Below are 21,225 nucleotides of genomic sequence, written 5' to 3'. Positions count from 1 at the left end.
ACGAAAACTATTCAAAGAACGTCCCATGGTAGTATCGAGCCCGGTTTCGCTCACGTGGCATATCAGTGGACCCTACATGTTAGCGGCTTAGGTTTTTCTTTATCTTTTTTCCCTGTTTTCTTCTCGTCGTGCACCCCCTTCTCTCTCTCCTTCCTCTCTTCTACTTCAATCTCCCTCTCCTATGGGCGCCAGCAATTGGCCGCGCAGGAGAGGCAGCATCCTAGCCCAAGGCGAGTGGCAACACGGGAGCTAGCTTCTGAGCACCGGCCGTGGCCGTGGGTCGCCGTCGACGGCCGGTGAGGTTGCCACCAAGGAACCGATCTTGCCGCGGGAAGCGACGGGCACGTCGTCGCACTTGAGCCCCTGACACGTGCGCCAGCTGCCCCGATCTCAGACGGCGATCGCAGTGAGCCTAACCCTAGCGAGCAAAAATCTACGAGAAGCTCATCTTTGGTCTGTACCTCGACGAGATCGTTATGAGGGTTCTTCTCAAGGTATCATCCCAGTGCACGTAGAGCAAGCAGTATACCTGTCGACGTCGACTTGTTTGAACACTATGCCAAGTTCTGGCGGCGCATGGAGAGCACGTTGAAAGAGATGCTTGGAGAGGCGGCGACGGTGAGGGTGCTTGTCAAGATCGCCAGTGACCGGTGAGTGAAAACAAAGTTTGTAGCTATGTGAATTGTAGTTACAGGGAGCGGTGGTAGCAAAAACAAAGATTGCATCTATTGCTTTTTCCAGCTGACATGCGCTGGTGCGTGTGTTCTTGCTGGAAGCCCAATAAGCATGCAAGAGGTTTTGTACACGTCGTTCACTACAAAAGCAAAATCGTAACAACATCGCTAAGCTTTATAAATACTTCAATGCAGTATGTTGGTAGGTTCTCCGCATCCTCGCTGGAGAACACGATATATGGAGTTGGTGCGGCACGATTTTCTCACCAAACTCGGGTTCACCATGCTGATGTGCAACTCAGCGCTGGTGATCTACAGATCACGGGGAGAGGCCGGCAGACTGGCACCGTCGTTGGCGGAGCATACGCCGCCATTGTGCTGCTCGGAGGTTCGATTGCGCGGGGCAGCCTGCGGATCGAGGCTGGATCAAGGTTGCGGTTTAGCTTCTCACGACGCTTCTCATGGCGATGTTCGCCGCGAGGGTCGCTCCGCTCTGCCATCGCTCGTCGTCGTCGTCATCTGGTCTGTGGTCGCCGCTATAGTCACCGGAGGGTTCTTTGCCTTCTTTCCCGGCCATTGATCGCACGGTCAATCGATTCGCATGCAGAGGAGAGCACGGGAGGGAGAGGACGAAGAGAAAGGTAAAGAGGAAAAAAATACTACTGACATATGGGGCCCACCGTGTGCCACGTCAGCGAAACCAGGCAAGAATAGAAATGATACTGCCAGTGACCTTCTTTGAACGGTTTTTGTGAGATTAGGGGTATATATTTCTGGTTTTGGGGTTAAGGGATCTTAGACAGATTTGATATTAAGTTAAGGGACCTTAAGCGAACTTTTTCCATTAATCAAATACTAAGGAGTTGACAGTCAGGCAGTGGAGTTGGGCTTGGGCCGGAAAGAGATCAAGACTGAAAAGTGATGAATTGGGCTGGTTGCACTAGGTCCACTGTAAAGAATTGAACATTTGAACCCACTTTGGCCATTAAAATGAATGAAAGGAACACTAATTTTGAAATATGTGCCTCAATTTTGGCCATGCATGGCCTCCTCTGGAAAAATTGGAGAAAATGTCTACACTCCTGACCCGTCAATTATTCATGAGGGGTCATTATTTGGGGTTTTCAACGATATATTTGTAAACGCAAAGTAATTTCTAAATAAAGCTTTTATACATGTGTTCTTAGTGATCTAAAAACAACAGTTGAAAAATAAACCTACGATGAAAAAATCTCCAAAGTTAAATTCAAATTTAAGATTAAAAATTTAAATTTTGGTTATCAGCATAAGCGAAATGATGAGGCTGATGAAGTTTAATGTTTTATCAGATTAGTATTTATTTAGTTTTTGCGAGACTTTCTCCCATATGAAAGAATTAGTTAGGTGAAGACAGAAAGCGCGATTATCTGGTATATATATAATATAGACCCTTGTGATATAATCATATTTTGTGTACCGGATAAGCTACATGCCTGATGACAACATCATGCATTGCAATTTTCTTGAGATCAAACCCAATCTGCAAAATTAGTATAAGCAACATCATAACACACACACACACATATAGCGTGATACTGCTATATTTAATTCAGAGGATTGATTAAATGATAATTAAGAGTTAAAATTATGCCCATGTCCTTCACCAGGCTAGGCCTAGCTAGCCAATTCTGTGAGGATCACGTGCTTTGAAATCCTCTACTCTTAATGGATATTAATAGTACTTTAAGTAGTATGATTATTACTTGCTGGCTTACTATATTGTCACGATTAATCTAGGGCTCATCTGGTCCCATTTTTTTTCCAGATTAACTGAAAAGCTTCAGTTTTTAGTGGAAAATTGTTGGACCAGAATTATTGTGTTCTCTCACAAGGAAACATAAATGCTTCGATTTGAGGCAGGCATGCATGCCTTTAAATCATTTTCATCTGGGGTAAAATACAAAAGAAATGTGATATATGATGTCCAGCATGCATAAACAAAATACAAATCTACTCGACCAAAAGCATGCATTAATTCCAATATATAATTGTCTGGAAAAAAATTAAGGGGGAATTAGGCAGTCAGTAGTCACAATTGGAATTTGAGTATCTACTATTGCTGCTTAATTAGCATCTACTAGCTCCATGGAAAATATCCAAAGCAATGGTTGCCACCTAGAATGTTTTATTAATTTATTGCAAGTTTTAATATATATTTTTAAACTCAAACCATTCAAAACATATTTTCAAGTCTGCATCATTGACGGCGTCATCCCACCTAGTGTGACAGGATAACACGGTCACACCATAATCTATTGACATGACAGTGTTTTTGGCCATGCCGATCTAACTAGACAAAGTTAGGACTGTTTATTTTCAAAAATAAATATTAAAATGGTGCTAGGAACAAAAAAATATATATTACCTGATCGTTGCACCTATGACCTACTCCTCTCTGTTTTTTATTTGACATTGTTGACCTTTAAATCTATGTTTGATCATTCATCTTATTTAAATAATTTATATAAATATTAATTATTTTGTTATGATTTAATTTATTACTATAGAAACTTTAAGGATGACTTATAATTTTGTATATTTTAAATAAGACTAACACTCAAATGTTGATCCAAAAGTCAATGACATTAAATAGAAAATTAGAGAGAGTAATAAGTAATAAACACATGACCTTGGAATTTGTTAATAAAAAAAATAAAAAAAAGGTAGTTTGAAATTTGCTAATGAAAAATGTTTAGTTTGAAATTTGTTAGTGAAAGAAATGAAAAATGTATAAATTCAATTCCTCCCATGTATTCCTGCCATGGAAATTAATGAACTTAACTTTTATTGGGGCATGCATTACTAGACATGCGCTGAATGCTGGTGCAAGTACCAAGAGCTAACTCACTCTACAATATACCATAAAAATGATCATTATACAATAAATGATCTCATATGGACTACCTTTATACAACGTGAGGATAGTCATTATAGTATTAATGGCTAAAGCAGTCCTTAATTAGCCATATGGGTTGCCCATAAGAATCAATGCTTTTACACTATTTTCTTATTTAGGACCCACTTTATTTTCTACTCTATCCATAAGCATTGTAAAGTATTGTGGAGCTTGCCATAACTAATATCACATATAGTTAATTTTATACATTATCTTTATACATCGCTTATGTCCTTATGAACTTAATTTTACCTTTAATAGAGTGAGTCAGATATCCGTGGTTCGTCCCTCGTCCATTCCTACAGAATTATCAGTACTATTTTCCCTCCTGTAACCACATTTCTTTGCAGTGACAAATGACAAGTGGGCCCCGCAATTCACGTTACACACTGTAGTAGTACGAGTACTTCCATCTCACGCATGACAAGTGGACAACAAAATCTTTCGAGAATCACAACCATATACACATATATGTATACTACTACCATAGTACCATGTACACCTACTTGTAAAGTTGCAAGCTAGCTCTACATAATCCATATATACATGCATGCATGATGTGGATATGGTGCTTTATCTTTCCTTTCTAGCTACTAATTTCAACGATTTTAACTAAAAATTATTTTCTCAATGATCTCTGGAGATAGAGAGAGAGGGGTCGTGTTTGGGTGTGCTTTACTTATCTGGCGTGAAAAACGTAGTTATAGATTAGTATATAATTAAATAATTATTAATTAAAAAATATTAATATGATATTTTAAAGCAACTTTTCTATAAAAAATTTTCACAAAAAACACACTGTTTAGCCGTTCAGAAAGCCTATGCGTGAAAAACAAGAAAATCTAGGTTAGTAAAGGGGGCAACCAAACACGGCCATAGAGAGAGATGAGAGAGAAGTGGGTTGGAGAGGAAGAGGGGGAGAGGGGCCAGCATGCCAGACGTACACTCCATGCAAAGGCTTCCACGCATGCATGTTTTGCAGCTTACTGCAGCAGCTTCCATCCATCCATCGATCTGTTATTGCATGCAACATACAATTGGGTCGACGACTGTTGTGATATGCTATATGTGCCCCTCCTGGCTCTGTCTCTGTGGATGACCATGATCATGATGGTGATGATGATGATTTTGATATGTGCCATTTAATTTGGAAGAAGCTGTATGAGAGAGCCATGAGAGAGAAGAAGAAAAAGTAGAGAGAGAGAGAGAGATGCATGGGCCAGGATTATGTGAACTCCAAGCAATTATGTGACCTATAGCTAATTGCTAGAGAGAGAGTAGAGAGAGAGAGTATGGCTATGCTTCATTGCAAAACAACCCCACAGGGGCATGTATGTACATGCACATATCTCTGTCCCCTCAACTGATCTCCCTGCCCTCAGGTGGCCATGATAGCCTTCTGGCTCAAGGGAAGTGAGAAATGGAAAAGGACAACAAGAGCTGGAGTCAAAGACAAGAAGACTAGAGCTCTATCTCTCTCCCTCTCCTATCTCTCTTTGCAAAAGCATGGAAATTGTTTGGTTCACATGTACCAGCTACACCGTAGTATGACATATACTGCATTTGTGGGGGTGGTTATATGTACTTTGAAATAGCATGAATTGTTCATAGCTAAGAAACATTTGTGTATAAGTGGCTACTTTCAAAATACGTGGCATTTGTATGGAGATGCTTATTGATCTTCATAACTTTTTATAAACTTCTTTGTAAATGTTATAGCGCATGGCTATATTATTAATTTACTGATCCAGCCTTTTAGCACATTTAACAATTCAATATATATAGTAGAGATATGCAGTAACCCTAAAAATGGTTGTTAGTTAATTAGCACTTCACTAGGGCTATCCGAGGCACATGCTAGCATTTCATATGAACTTATTACCGCATGCCACGCTAAAACTTTTTGCGTTACTAAGTGTTTTATGGTCCCTAAGAGGTAACAAATTTGTAATAAAATTATTCCTCTCGATATCTTGCTAAACACCGTAAAATTCATCTTACCGAAAGCATCAATTTCCCTTTAAAAATAATACATATACAAAATCTATCACTTACATATTGGAGAAAAAAACAAAGTGTTATATGTAAAGGCCAGAAGCAGATCCAGGAACTGAAGTTTAGGAGGCTATTATCTTCGATCTTCTTCTTCCAGCCCCTCATATTCTTCTTCTTCCCCTCCTCTCTCCTTTATTTTCTATGGGGATCCAACGTGTAGGGGGGCTGGAGCCCCCACAGCCCCCACGATGGATCCATCATTGATAAAGGCGTATGCCCTACATATATAGAAGCCACATGCGTACAGCTTTCGTGTGAACCTAGCATTTATAACCTTTTTGCTCTCTTCTTGCTCTCCGTCTACTTGTCCAGTTTCTAAGCAAAGCACATAAACCCATCGCCATCACCATCATATCATCCTCTCTTCCTCCCTCTTCTCCCCTCCTCCGTTGCTCTCTTCACTCCACAACACACAAAGAAGAGCACACACACGCACACATTTCATATATACCTCACACTCATGTCCATTTCTCCCTAGTTATTTATACCACACCTGCTGCCCCAAGATCGATCGATCGCCGGCGGCGGTGGCGGCGGCGGCCGGAGGAGATAGAGAAGGTAGCTAGTACGTACGGCAGTTGCAGAAAGAGGAGTGTAGATCGATATATATAGTGTGAGAGAGTGTGTGGGGGGGGGGGGGGGGGGCCGGGCAATGAGGAAGCCGGAGAGCGGGGCGGCGGCGGCGGCGTGCGTGGGGAGCAATGCGGGGGCGGCGGCGGCGGCGAAGCTGAGGAAGGGGCTGTGGTCGCCGGAGGAGGACGAGAGGCTGGTGGCGTACATGCTGCGGAGCGGGCAGGGGTCGTGGAGCGACGTGGCGAGGAACGCCGGGCTGCAGCGCTGCGGCAAGAGCTGCCGGCTCCGGTGGATCAACTACCTCCGCCCCGACCTCAAGCGCGGCGCCTTCTCGCCGCAGGAGGAGGACCTCATCGTCAACCTCCACGCCATCCTCGGCAACCGGTACCTACCTACCTAGCTTGCTGCTTAATTGCTATAATCACTCACTCACTCACTGATTAATCTCTGTATAATTGATGCTTAATTAAGAGGTTGTTTACTAGTACAATGATGGTAGCAATAATATATAATGTGGGTTAGTTGTGTTCTTCTCTTGTTCTTTCTCCTCGGTTTTTGATCTTAAGAAGTTTGGTTAATTGTCTGGCATCCTACATTTGTTTATTGTTTTGACAGTTTTTTTTTCTTGTCTTGTTTATTTTGTTTGCTAAGGCTAACGAGTAATGTAGTATAATCTTGATTGATTTTTCCTGCGCTTATGCATTTTTTCTCTTTTTGTGTGCGTCTTGTTTTCTTTTTGTTGGTGGTGGTGGTGTTGATTTTTGTTTTATTTTTTACTTTTGTTATTGATCAAACGTTTGATTTTTTGGTCTTCTGTCAAACTCGCGCGCAATGCATGGGGCTAGAGAGAGAGGGCGTGTATGTGATTTTTCAGTTGCGTGCATACCTTCATATTATCATCCAATAACAGTGACCGGATTTGATTGATAGAATTAAAATTTTCAACATTTGATTAACAGGCGGACCTTTTATTTTTATATGTGGTGTTCTACATCTGCACATGCATGCATCATAATACATAAATTAAGTTATACGAGAGATTAAGTGAATTTCACACATATATACTACGATATTTCTTCCCATGTGCCATTGTTCACAACTGTCTTAGGTAGATCTACGTACCGTGAGCGTACAATATCAGTATTCTACAGCTGAAGCATTACTGATCACGCAAAACGTGGACGTGCATACACAATGCATGCATATACATATATATAGGTGACCTATATTTAGTACGTTTATAATACAGTTGAATTAATACAATTGCATATGTATAATGTAAATCTACTGTCTTTGAAAGATGCCAAAGGGTATATCAAAATTTGATACTTAGATATATATAATAAAAAATTGTACCAGCAGTAGCAATATGTAACTTCTCAAAAACTGTAAAATCATGTTTTACATGAGCCTCATCTTTTTGCTTCCGCTTATACTTATAAGCTAAAATTTGAATTTTGAACTTTTAAAGTTGATTTTGAGGTTTTTCATAATAGTTTATTTTTCTACTTTTGCTTTTATATCGCTAACAACATGTACATAAAAATTTTATTAATAAACTATATTAGTTTGAAAATATGTCATTTCGTTTTTTCTCAAAAAACCAAACGATAACTAGCACAACCTTTTCACTATCTCCATCCCATATAAGCGCATCATTATAGTTCAAACTATAATAATGTACTTATTTTAGGATGGGGTACGTAGTATTTCTGAATTAAGTCTAAGGGGCAACACACCTCATGTATATATATACGATCAAAAATATATCTTGATTCTTTTTTCTCTTTTGTATAATTTTGCATGCATGAAATATAGTACGCCGTGCATGATTACACAACTGATATATATGTAACGTAGAAACTAAAAGTTGCCCGGAAAAGACACTGAAAGGGATACTTCATACTTGTGTACGTTCTAACCCTGCTGGACAGGCATGCATGCATATTAATTTGTCGGATCCATATATATCGTCCACGATTATTATTGATTAATCCCTGTCTTACCAGAAATGAGATTACGACATCGCTTAATTAGCTCTGCTTTTTTTCACATGTAAAACGATACGGATTGATCAATTTTTTCTCCTTTTGTGGATGGCTGAATTATTTGTGATAATTATTCAAGAGAGTACAAACAAACACAGAGTATATAACTATTACAAAATTAAACTTTTTTTCAAAAAATAATATTATACAGAGTTTTACGAAAATTACACGATTTAAAATCTTGGAAAGCATGCTCACTCATCCGTTAAGCATGCATAAAAGATTACTCTTTGTCTTACAAGTACCTGCAGATATTTATTTTTGGGGCCAATCATGCTCATGCATGCATGCACGCATAACAGAAAAAAAAGTTGATTAATTAAGATGCATTGACAATATGCAGCTAATAATTAATTAACTTTCGCAATAATTTCTTGTAGAAAAAATGCAGCTTCAACAATAATTTTTGACAGAAACATCTCGTTTGCTTACTGATCTAAGAAAAATTAAAAAAAAATCTGCCGTACTGCGATGGTATTATTGCAGGTGGTCTCAGATCGCTGCCCGGCTGCCGGGGCGCACCGACAACGAGATCAAGAACTTCTGGAACTCCACCATCAAGAAGCGCCTCAAGATCACCTCCTCCTCGTCGGCGTCGGCGTCTCCGGCGACCACCGAGTGCGCCTCGCCGCCGGAGCACAAGCTCGGCGCCGTCGTCGACGCCGTCGTCGTCGGCGGCGGCGGCACAACCGCCGGCCAGCAGCTCGACGTCACCGCCGGCGGCGCCCACCAAGACGACGTCGGGGCTACGGCTACGGCCACGGCCACGGCGCATGGACACCACCACGCAGCTGCCATGAAGAGCATGTGGGTGGACTCCTCGTCGTCGTCGTCCTCCTCCTCCTCCTCGTCAATGCAGAGCCGGCCGTCGATAATGGCGGCGGCGGCGGTGGGTAGGAGCTACGGCGGCCAGCTCCTCCCCCTGCCCGACCAAGTCTGCGGCGTCGCTGACACGCCGCCGCCGTTCTTCCACGACCACCACTCTGTTTCTACCCCGTTCAAGCATGGCTCTCACTCTCACCACGCATTATTTCATGGAGGCTACTATGGATCAAGTGGCCACCACGGGATCGCCATGGATGGAAGCTTCATTGGAGGAGGAGGAGGAGGAGATCACAGCAACATCCTCTTCAGTGCAGTGTCACCATTACTAGACTACCCCAGCATAGAAGCAGCAGCAGCAGAAGACCACACCATGATCAACATCAACAACAACCCTAAAACCGGCAGCATCAGCATCAGCAGCAACACAACTGCTGAGACAGCAGCCACACTGAGCAGTAACATCACAGACAACAACAGCAACGGCAACAGCAACATCAGGAACAGTAATAACAACATGAGCAGCAGCATTAGCCTAATGAACAGCAGCAACATGGTCTACTGGGATGAGGGTCACCACCACCATCACCAACAGCAGCAGCAGCAGCACATGAGCAGGAATGTCATGGGAGAGTGGGACTTGGAGGAATTGATGAAAGATGTGTCATCCTTGCCTTTCCTTGATTTCCAAGTTGAATGATTGAGGGGGGCCCAATCTTAATTCTCCTAGAGCTGCATGCTGTGTTGCCAAGGAGTATATATACATGCATATATATACATATATACATACATACATACATACATACACATTGAAGGTAGTATATTTTTTTTCCTCCTTTGACACATTCTTCTCTCCCAATATGTACAAGATTTCTCACAACCACTTCACTTTTGATCTTGCGTATATATAAATATCTTCAAATTCATCCTTGTATACAGAATTACATATTCATGTCATGCAAATACTCCCTCCACCCCTAAATGTTTTACGCCATTGACTTTTTTCTACACATTTGACTACTCGTCTTATTCAAAAAATTTACATAATTATTAATTATTTTTATATCATTTTATTTATTGTTAAATATACTTTTATGCATATATAGTTTTATATATTTGACAAAAAATTAAATAAGACGAATAGTCAAATATATATAAAAAGTCAACAGCGTCAAACATTTAGGGACGGGGGTAGTAACTAGTAATTAACTAAAAGAAAAAAAACTTGAGTCATACATATATGGTGATATCATAAATGTATGTGTGTGGGTATGCATGCATAATTAATGTTTAGTCAGTTTAGAATTAGGGCTAGATATTGTAGATAATGCCACACCTTTTACAAAATTTTTCTTCAGGGTAAAGTCACCTCCTGTTTTGTTTCTTTGCTTGCTCTTTCCCTTTGATGCACCAACTGCCTCCCTTGCACATGAAGTCACATTGATGAGCTTATGAATAAATATATTGAAGAGGCTGAAAGGTGCATGCAGCTAGTAGTACTGGCTGAGTGACTAGTGATCAGTGTGGTGTGTGTGTGTGTGTGATGCATGATGATCACTGTCATGTGCATGCATGAGTGAGTGAATGAAGTAGGAGGAACAGTCACTGTCACTGGTCAAATATATGTAGGTTGGTTGCAATTACAGGTCGTTAGCAGATGCAATTAGCTGCTAGGGGTCCAGAGAGATAGGAGAGATGGGAGGCAGGAAAGTGAATCTGTACTACCTTTGGCATCGCATCAATCTCCTTCTGTGTTTCTCCCGCTCTCTCCCTAATAATCTTGGTATCATGGGGTGATTGTTTGGTTTCTTACGAAAACCAAATGTAAAAAAAATAATAATTTATGAATAAAATTTTTATATATATATTCTTAGTGATTAAAAAGTCAAAATTGAAAAATAAACTTTGATGAAAAACACTAAAATAAATTTTAAATTTAAGATTGAAAATTTAAATTTTATCTTATAATCATAAACAAAAGCGATCATAAACAAAAGTGAAAAGATATGGTGCATGCATCTAGCGCATTGAGACAATTTGTTAGGATATTCCAGCTAGGTTTGCTGGCTTGAGAGGCAGAACAAGCTTCTCCTGAAGTTTAATACATATAAAAAATGGCACAGAGCATTCTTCTCCTGAAATTTAATTAATATAAAAATGGATTAGCTATAGTTTCTTTTCTCCCAAAACTTTTGATTGGTGGATCGTCGAAGAATCACGTTGAGATTTATGCCGGGAACTATGCACGAGGCGGGGATCGAACCTGGGTGCTATAGCCTACCGCTGCAGATCATTTTAGTTGATTTCGTACATGTCTTACTATATTTGAAAAGTTTTTCATAAAGAAAAACTGCCGAAAATTGCATCGCATATAAAAATTAATGATTTGTAAGAACTTCAATAAGGCACAAAAGCTTTGTTTTTATCTTTAAATTAAAGAAATATTTAGTCTATTCCAATTAAAAAAGATTCTGACAGTTCTGGAGAAATTTAATTATTTTGTCTGCTGCAAGAAATTGTCAAGAGATAAATACACTTGTATTCCATCCATATTTTTATATGATACCGTTAACTTTTATGTTTACATTTGATCATTCGTCTTATTTAAAATATATATAATATTAATTATTTTGTCATAAGAAATTTTAAGTATGACTTATAATATTACATATTTAAATAATATTTTTAAATAAGATAAATGATCAAACAGAGATCCAAAAGTCAACAATGCCATATAATATATATATATATATATATATATATATATATGTATGTATGTATAGACACACACTACCGGGAGTAGTTACTACTGGACTATAAGTTTCCGACGCTTCTCCCCCATGAGTTTACCGAGGTATAGTTACTCCCTTCATATATATGATAAAAAAATATATTCATACATATCTCTACTCTCGCCTAGTAGAAAACGTAGGCACAGTTAAATCCCATACTAATAATGCAACTATGTACTTATTGTAAAACCTGGTAACCGCTCTACGTTAAACTCTCAGGGAACATGTTTCAGATGCTTAGTATATGAGTGCAGTTACTCCCGGTAATAGTTTATAGGAAAACTAATAAGAGGAAAAAAACAAAGGAAGTGTCTCCTAATATAATATAACTTGATAAATATATCTTATTCAAGCTTTTCCATTCCACCACCTGAAAAAAAAAACATCCGCGCGCCGTGCTACCTTTCAGGTTTAATGTTGCTGATTAGCGGTTACAACCGCATGCATGTAACATCCTTAACCACACACACATATATAACTAGCTAGGACGGTTTGACTTTTTGAACAATGATAAACATACTCTTCGTTTTTACTTTTGTTTATAAGTCAAAATTTAAATTTTTAGCCTTAAATTTAGACTAGGTTTTGAGCTTTTCCATTATAGTTTATTCTTTAGCCTTGACTTTTAGATTGCTAAAAACACGTATATAAAATTTTTATCTGTAAATTATTTTTCTTAGCGATGGCTATAAAATAAACTTCGGTAAAAAAACCATAAAATTAGCTCTAAATTTAATATTGTAATTTAATTTTTGGCTTATAAGTATAAACATAAGCGAAAAGACGAGTGCAAACAAGTTTGCACATAATTTTTTGACATGCCAAAAATGAATTGTTAAAACCACATTAGGTACGTCGGAAATATCCCTGCTTTATATATTGCCTTTTCTACCACAAATATTGCCTTTGCAATGTCAAAAAAATGATAATTGACATGTAGAGACATGGCTTGTTGATAGAATTAAGGGTCGGATAGATAGCTTTATGATCCTTCAAGCAAGTTTTGGACAGTTGAAGTATGAAATCTTTCCCCCTAGGATTTTGGCCATCACCACCTTGGTTGTTAGCTCGAAGCAAAAGATCCCATACAAACTCTATAATAGAGGTATATGTACTGCTCACATCATTAGCACAAGGAACAGGAACTAGCTACCGAGTGGAGCACTCATGGATATGGAGACTAGCTACCATGTTGCTGCTTTTTGTTAAGAGACACAATAAGATGAAAAAGGGATACATTATATATAATACCATCTATTATAATTAATTTCATGGTAAAGATCATTGCACAATTATGATAAGTAATTGATGTCACTCCACTTTGTGTTCCAATTCAAGAAATTGTGTAAGACGAAAAAGGCCTAACTATCTCATGCTGAATTTGGTAGCCAGCTACCATGTTATGCGTGCAACACCTTTACTTCATTTCTTGCATATGCTTTTTGCAAAAAAGATATGACCAAATGGGAGCCTGCAAGTCTAAGCACCTTTTAGCTAGCACAGCTTTCTCTCTTTGATGAGAGCTGGTGAAACTAAAGCTTATTAGCCCCATTAATTCATCCAATCGGCTAGTTGTCGTGAACTTTACAGAATCAATGATGCATCGTTTCTCTGCTTGGAAGAAGAGAATCCTCTTTTGCATATGGATTTTAATTCTCATTTGCACATTGACCTTTGTACTTAGTCTCCTGTATTCTTTCAATACCTAAAACTTTTATCATGACCACATATCTCATTAATTTGCCCATTGACCTAAAACCTATATATTCTGGATGAGAAATATTCTTTTAAAACTTTTCTAGCTGGGATGAGTTCAATGCATTAATCAAACCAACCACATGATATAAACCTAACCTAGCACAATGTTATAGCAAGATTATAACATCAAAAATGTCAGTCTCAATCATTAGCAATATGAAAATTAGTGTTGCTTTGGTATATAAGTGGGACATATTATATATGTCTTTTATAGAATTAATTAATTACCTGATAAATCAACGGGGCCTCATAAGAAATGTGATTAGAGAAAAAGTGTTAGATGTGCCCATTTCATTTTCATAATCTATATGGGCAGGCTGCTTTATATCTCATCTGTAATTAATCAGCTGGTCCTTTTCTGATGGCCAGGGCTTTCCTTGATTATTTGCTTTCCCTTGTTGTTTGTTTCCTTGGCAAAAAGGCTATGGACCATATGTATATATAATGCATCTTTGTTTTCAAATGTCACTTTCTAGCTGGATGGAACCTCTGAGAAATCATGGCTTCCATACAACTTAATTAACGTTTGGTCATGTTTTCTTTAACTACAGGAAATAGCGGAGAAATCCATCTAATTAAACCGTTAGCTACATATAGGCATGTCAGGAGCTAGAGAAATTTTCATACTACATTTATCCCATAACAACTTTATTTTTTGATTTCTGTGTCTAACCGTTTGACCATTCGTCTTATTTGAAAATTTTGTACAAAAACTTAAAAAAACTAGTAATGCATAAAGTATTATTCATATTTTACCATCCAGTATCAATAAAAATATTAATCGCAAAAAGTTTCAAATAAGACAAAAAGTCAAAATACTGTATCTAAAAACTAAAAAATAGACTTAATATAAGACGGAGGTACGTATTATATATCTAGCTACTATGAGCTTTTGAAATTCTTTCATCAGGGCAGGGTACTTGGACTGAACCATGCTAATCAAGCTTAGTGAGAGATGGTTTAGCTAGCAAGCTACTAGCAGAGAACCAGAGATACCGGTTTACAGTTTAAAATTTTAGCAGCTATAAGTAATGATTTCTAAGTGATTTTCATTATTAACTCTAGAGTTTTTATTTCACTGTAGAAAGATAAATATTTAGCTTATTCAGGGAAAAGTCAAATGACATATTTACAAATAAAAAATAATTTATAAATAAAACTTTTATATGTGAGTTCTTAACGATTTAAAAGTTAAGTCTAGAAAATAAAAAATTAAATAAAATTCTAAAATCTACTTCAAATTTAAAAGCACAAGCAGAAATGGAAAAGATGGTGTTGCTTATGTCTGACGTCCTGTTTTCAGCGAGTCCCTGCATGTTCCTGTGCCACTGCGACGTTAATTGTTTCCAAGCCGTAACTAAGGGCATGCACAACGCTTAGCCCCTGCCGTCTATTAAGCTTACAAAATCTGACGTGTCAGTCATTTAATGAGTACATGCAGAGTTGCCGTCGCTTGGCTCAACGACGGTGGTTGCTCGTGCTCCCAGGTGAGTGAATAGTTCCGGTGCTTGCTATGCCATCTAGATAAATGAATATATTAATCATCTTATGGATAACAAAAAAGACAAAAGTTGTCTAAATTATTGTACAAATTATCTGCTCTGCTATTTATATAAGATATAGAGACAGCATCCATCTAAACTGTTACTGTTGTACATGTCCTAACAACCTTTAATCTGTAGGTCTCTTGTACATTTAGACATGTGCAATCAATCCTGAAACTAATGAAGCATCTGTCAAATGTTTATTAAAGTTGTACTAATCAAATTATGTTGTAGGTACATAATCTCCTGGCTTTCTTCAGTACACTGCACTATGATTGCAGTGTGTGCTCGCTTCTGACTTCGTTTTTCCCCTTTTCTGAATCAGCGTTTGCTTTCCTTCAAGTATATAATTGGGCTGGCAGCCTGACACTTAATTAGGAAATAAAATGTTACAATGTTTCGAATGGATTACTTTCTTCGATGATCTACTTTAATTTGATTTTTCAGGGTATAGGATTAATTGAGAAATTTACAAGTTTAAGAGACATGTTATAATATGTGGTCTAAGCAATACAATATAAGACTTCTTCACGCACAAGCATATACTCCCTCCATATTTTTTTTATATGACGCCGTCATTTAGTCCACGTTTGACTTTATCTCTTATTCAAAAAAGTTATATAATTATTAATTATTTTGTTATAATATAATTTATTATTATAGGAACTTTAAGTAAGTATGCTTTATAATTTTATATAAATTTTAAATAAAATAAACGGTCAAACGTAGATTTAAAAGTGAATGGTATAATATAAAAAAAGTATGAAGGAGTACGAAAATGTGTATTAGAACATGCATTCTCCTACTCAATCCTAAGGACCAAATCTGTTCGAAATCCTAAGCATTGCTGAGCTAACCAGCCCACTAAGCGACGCTTGGATCACATTCGAGCCCAACTGCACGGAGGACGCGCTCTTGGGCCGTTATGTAATTGTTAAGGCCCAGCCCATTCGACTTGACAGCAATGATCCATGTCAATGCGGTTATGGCCCAGTTGTGCAGGATGGCCTAGGAGCATTACAACATGTAATAAGTTCATTTTAGGTCCCTCATCTTGACACCGCTTCTTCGACATAAGTAATAGAACTCTAAATAGTGACTGACCCAAGACTATTATATAAATCTTCTGAATTAGCTTACGTGTTAGATGAGGAGCAACTATTGAATAGAGCGATTCACCTATGAACTTACGACGTGCGGGATGAGCATCATTAAGAATATCGCTATAGATATCACACGTATTTGCTTATCATTCTTGTCTTCTTCTGAACAATCCTAACTCAGTTTTAAAATCATCACTCAACTCCAATACCAAAAAGGTTAGACCCCCAACTTATAAAAACCATGCGAAAGAGATCCCCAAGCAATATACGGGGATGATTTCGTTTACGTAGCATACTAGTCAGCTTATAGAAGTCAAATAAAAAATAAAAATAAAAGCTCCCTCTGCTCTCCCCTCCCTCTCCATCGCCATCGCCACCGTCTGAGCGGAGGCCCCCATCTCAGCGTCGCGCCGGCGAGCCACCAGCGGCCTGCATGCCAGTCCCAGCAGCATCACTTCACTCACATCCCAGCATTGCAACCTTGAACCTCCTGACCAACTCCTTCCTGAAATCAACCGATCAACCAAATTCATCGCATCGATTGGTACAGATCTGATATAAAGATTAGGTTTAACGGAGCTTTGATTGAGGAACACCGGTTACCGGAGCAGCTGCCTGTCGAAGGAGGAAGACGAGAGCAAGCCCATGTTCTCCTTGGCTCGTCTAATGAGGTAGGGGATTATGTGTTCCACGGGTCGTACGGCTGGTACTTGCTCACCTGGAACCCGGTGTTGCGGAGCCCGATCGAGGGACAGCCCGTCCGCCATGCCCATGAGCCGCGCGAACTGCAGGCCGCGGTCGCCTCTGCCGATCCCCTAGCTCCTGCGCCCTCGCCGCCGCGAGCTGCCTGGACTCGACGTTGTGCGTGGCGAGCGTCACAGCGGCAGCCCCTCGCCGGACGTGGTCGAGGAGGAACGTGGCACGGCCGTTGTAGCAGTCCTGGGTGTCCTGGATGCTAGCCTGGATCGGCGACGACACGCAGACTCACAGAGGGACGTCGTCGCGAGGCAGGGCTCCGTGGCAAGGTACGCGCCGCTGTCACGCCCAGAAATTTACACTAAATTTCTGAATAATAGCATGCATTAATCTCGTTCTAAAAATTAGCCCGAGTACACACTATGACAAATTAATACACAGTTCCACGACTTGAAAACAAATAAAAACAATTCTCTATCGAAATGCAGCGAAAAAGAAAAACGACTTAAACAATCCAATCTTCCGCTTCAGCTGGCGATGACGGCTTCACATCATAGACATTCTTAACGGCGGACTGAATCTCACTTTAGCCTTGGGAACAACCTTCTGACTTCTGACTCAGGCTCTGGCTCTTGCACTGACACTTCTCTAGTGAGGGAAAAATTAAGCAAGGCTGAGTACAAACCATCGTACTCAACAAGTAACATCTAAGAGAGGAGAATAATGAATGCAATAGGGTATCAAAGATAGGCTAAGGTTAAATTGCACAAAAGCTGTAGTAATTTAGTAAAACAGAAGATAAAATAGACTAAAATAAAAGTAAAGTAAACATTTAAAATAATCATCCGCTGTTCAACGTTACACCACGTTGCAACAGGCCCAAACCACGGGCAACGTTACACCACGTCGAGCAGGGTCAAATCAGTTACAAGATTAATCAAATTATGAAAGGTTTAACTAATCCCAGTGAATCTGTTAGTTCACCCAATAACCGCGAGCACGGCTATTCAAATAGTTTTACTCTGTAGAGGTGTACAACTTTACCCACAAGACATGGCTCCCAAGCATGTTACCATGCTCCAACGTATCACCACGATACCTCAGTACGGAAACCATGATAAGACCTTTCACATAACCCTCCCTAGACAATCACACCGCACTTCAGGTTTCACCCCCTCCTTTACATCAAGTCAGGCAGTCCCCTCTTATGCCTTGGTGAATCCGGAAGCAGCAGAGGCTTTCGTTACACCACGATTACCCGTCCATACTACATCACGCTCACCCTTGCCTTGGTACGTCGAATAGGGATAAGCTAGATTACGAGTCTCACCGTTGCCCATTCTGGCTTGTGGTTAGTACGTGTAAGACTTTCAGGGTTTCCCGAGAACCAGTCCTTAGTTGCCATGGGCACGACTTTTAAAACCATGCACCCACAACCCACCATAAGCAATATTTTAGTTGTCATTAATCCACATCGGGAAATGGGTAATGATCACAACCATTAAAGGTCTATCAAAATCTACTCAATAATCATAAGAATTGGTGAGCTCGTTGAACTAAGCATGGCTAAAGATTTCCTAAGCCTATTTCCAGTCAAATTAACCCTGGGATGACAATAGTAAACAATGGGAATCAACTGGTATAAAGATAAATGCCCAATAGATAAATAAAATAAATAAATTTGCATAAACCAATGCACGTTTGAATGTAAAACGGGGAATTTTATAATCTTGGGATCAATATGATCAAAGGAGGGTGCCACTTGCCTTGCTTAGACCCACGAGGAACTTCGGCGACGACTTCGAGAACGAACGACGCTGCGACGGGGTCAAAACCTACGACAAACAGAGCAAAACAGGATATAAAACTACTGAAAGAGAGAAAGAAACTATTTTTAATGGATTCTTGGCATTTTTCTGGACTTAATGAAATTTGAATGGACCTAAACAGAGACTAGATGAATTAGCCATGAATTTTAGAAGATTAACTGTATTTTTAAACAAAACAGAAAACCTTATTGATTTATTGCGCAATTAATTGGAGGGATGACGTCAGCGGAGGGAGAAAGTTGGCGCTGACGCAATGGGCCCACTGGTCAGTGAGTCACGGAGGGAAAGGGAGTATGACATGTGGGCCCGGGGAGGAGAGGAGAGAGAGAAGGGAGGGGGTGGCTGACCAAAGGGGCCCACTTGGCGGTGAGGGGAAAACAGAGAGGGGGAAAGAGGGAGCTCTGCTTCGGCCAAACAGGGGGCGGCCGAGCGATGGGTGGTGGCGGACGGCGATGGTGAGCGCTCGGCGATGGCCGGCGACCCACGGTGCCTGGCGACGGCGCAAGCATCCCGGCGATGGCGGCGGAAGGAAAAAAGAGGGGGAGAAAGAATTAGGGCGCACACCGGCGATGGCGAAGGCGTGGGCGCGTCGGCGTGGCGGCGGAACACGTGACGATGACCGTCGAGAAGGGCAGCGACGCACGGGCGGCGAGATCGGATCGGCGACGGCGCAACGGCAGGTGCGGCAGCGGCTCGGGTCACGGGAAAAAGGCGGCGGCAGCGCCGGGGTGCGGGGAATTTATAGGGGAGGCGGCCGGTAAGGGTGGGGAGGTGGTTAGCGTGGCGGCGCACTAGTTGCGGCCGGCGGTTAGCGAGCACGGGGCCGACGCGGGCGGAGAATCCGCGACGGCGGTTGCGGCGCGATTGTTGTCGGCGGCGCCAGGAAAAGTGGCATGGCCGTTGGGCCGGCGCGGGCGTGCGCTCGGATTCGGCGGCGCTCGGGGAAAATGGAGCGGCGGTCGCGTGCGGGAGGAGGTGGCGCAGCCGGGACGCGATGGCGAGGGAGGCACGCGACAGCAGTGACGCGGCGAAGCAGCGCGAGACGGCGCGAGGCAGAGAGCCGCCCGGGACACGATGGCGCGGCGGCTAGGGCGTGACAGGCTTGGCGAGCGTGGCAGAGTGGCGGAGAGGCGCGGGGCAGCGGCAGTGGTGCACCTTGGCAAGCGCACAGCGATGCTAGCGCGACGGCGAGGCAGGCGCGCGGGCGCAGAGCGGTGGTGCGCAAGGCGACAGGCCGGCGAAGTGGTCACACAGCTTGGCGGCTGAGCGGCGGCGCACGGCGACGGCGCGATCGAAGTAGTGGCGCATGGTGATGGCGCAATTGACGGACGCGTCGGCGACACAGGCGTTGTGTCGCGGCACTAGCGTGGGTGGAAAGCGGCGCAAGTAAAGGCAAGGTGAGGCGTCAAGGGGTGCGGCCGACAGCGCGACGTAGAGCACGGCGACATGGGCGGAACAACGGCCGTGGCGCTCGAGGCTGAGGTGGCGCGGCGTAGAGGCACGGCGAGGCGACGCGGGCCGGGGGCGCGGCGCGGCTAGCGGCGCGCGACGCAGTGGCGACGGCCACGGCAAGGCGGCACAGCGAGAGGGAGGCGGGTTGGATGCGAAGGGCAACGGCCAAGGTGCACACGGCTATGGCGGCGGCGAGGCTGACGCACGGCGTGGCTGCCGCGCGCGCGAGCGGGCGGACAGAGGAGGGAGACGCCTCCGACAGGTGGGCCCCACCTGTCTGCGGCTAGGAGAGGGGGAGGTGAGCTGCACTTCGGGGCGCTAGTGGGCTACGGCCTATGGGCCGGCCCAGCGGGAGGGAAGGGAGGAGAGGAGGAAGAGGAGGCCGGAAGGGAGGAGTGGGCCAGGGCTGTTGGGCCAGGAGGAGGGGGGGAAAGAGAAGTGGGCTTCAACCGCGAGTTGGGTCTAGGCTCGGGAAATTTGCGAACAGCACAGTATTCGCATAACAAATCCAAAACGTGCACGAATTAGAGATTCGTACGATGAATCGGATCCGAAACGCGAAACTGTGAACTGTTAGCAGAACAACGGCAGGAGTTAACGACCCATTAAATCAAGATTTAACGACTCGCTAAACCGGAAACTAAACAACTTTAACGTAAAATAAACCTACATGTACGAAATTAAAGTCCGCATTGTAGATCAATCTCACGCTAGTTAATATATTAGAAAATCTAAACAATTATACGGTAGATCAAAAATAGATTGATTCACATGAGTAAAACGTATGCGAACCTGAGGTTTGGTGGAGAGGTCAGTGACGGATTGGGGTTGTTCCTCGCTGTTCGGCTAGAAAACCTAAACAATTAAACGGTAGATTAATTTAGATTGATTCGTAAAAATAAAATATATGCAAACCTGAGATAAGGTGGAGAGATCGGGAAGGG

At 41.7% G+C, this 21,225-nt stretch overlaps 1 protein-coding gene across 1 annotated transcript; it reads left to right on the top strand.

Moving 5' to 3' along the window:
• The first annotated feature begins 6,316 nt into the window (after positions 1-6,316).
• On the top strand, positions 6,317-10,065 carry LOC102715909 (transcription factor MYB83). The gene is made up of 2 exons (XM_040529869.1): positions 6,317-6,621; positions 8,772-10,065. Exons 1-2 carry the CDS (start codon positions 6,317-6,319, stop codon positions 9,805-9,807), a joined length of 1,341 nt encoding a protein of 446 aa, XP_040385803.1. The 3' UTR covers positions 9,808-10,065.
• The last annotated feature ends 11,160 nt before the right edge of the window (positions 10,066-21,225 follow it).

The sequence above is a fragment of the Oryza brachyantha genome, chromosome 12 (assembly GCF_000231095.2).
Source record: "Oryza brachyantha chromosome 12, ObraRS2, whole genome shotgun sequence".
NCBI lineage: Eukaryota > Viridiplantae > Streptophyta > Magnoliopsida > Poales > Poaceae > Oryza > Oryza brachyantha.
This window is presented reverse-complemented; position numbering and strand designations above follow the sequence as displayed.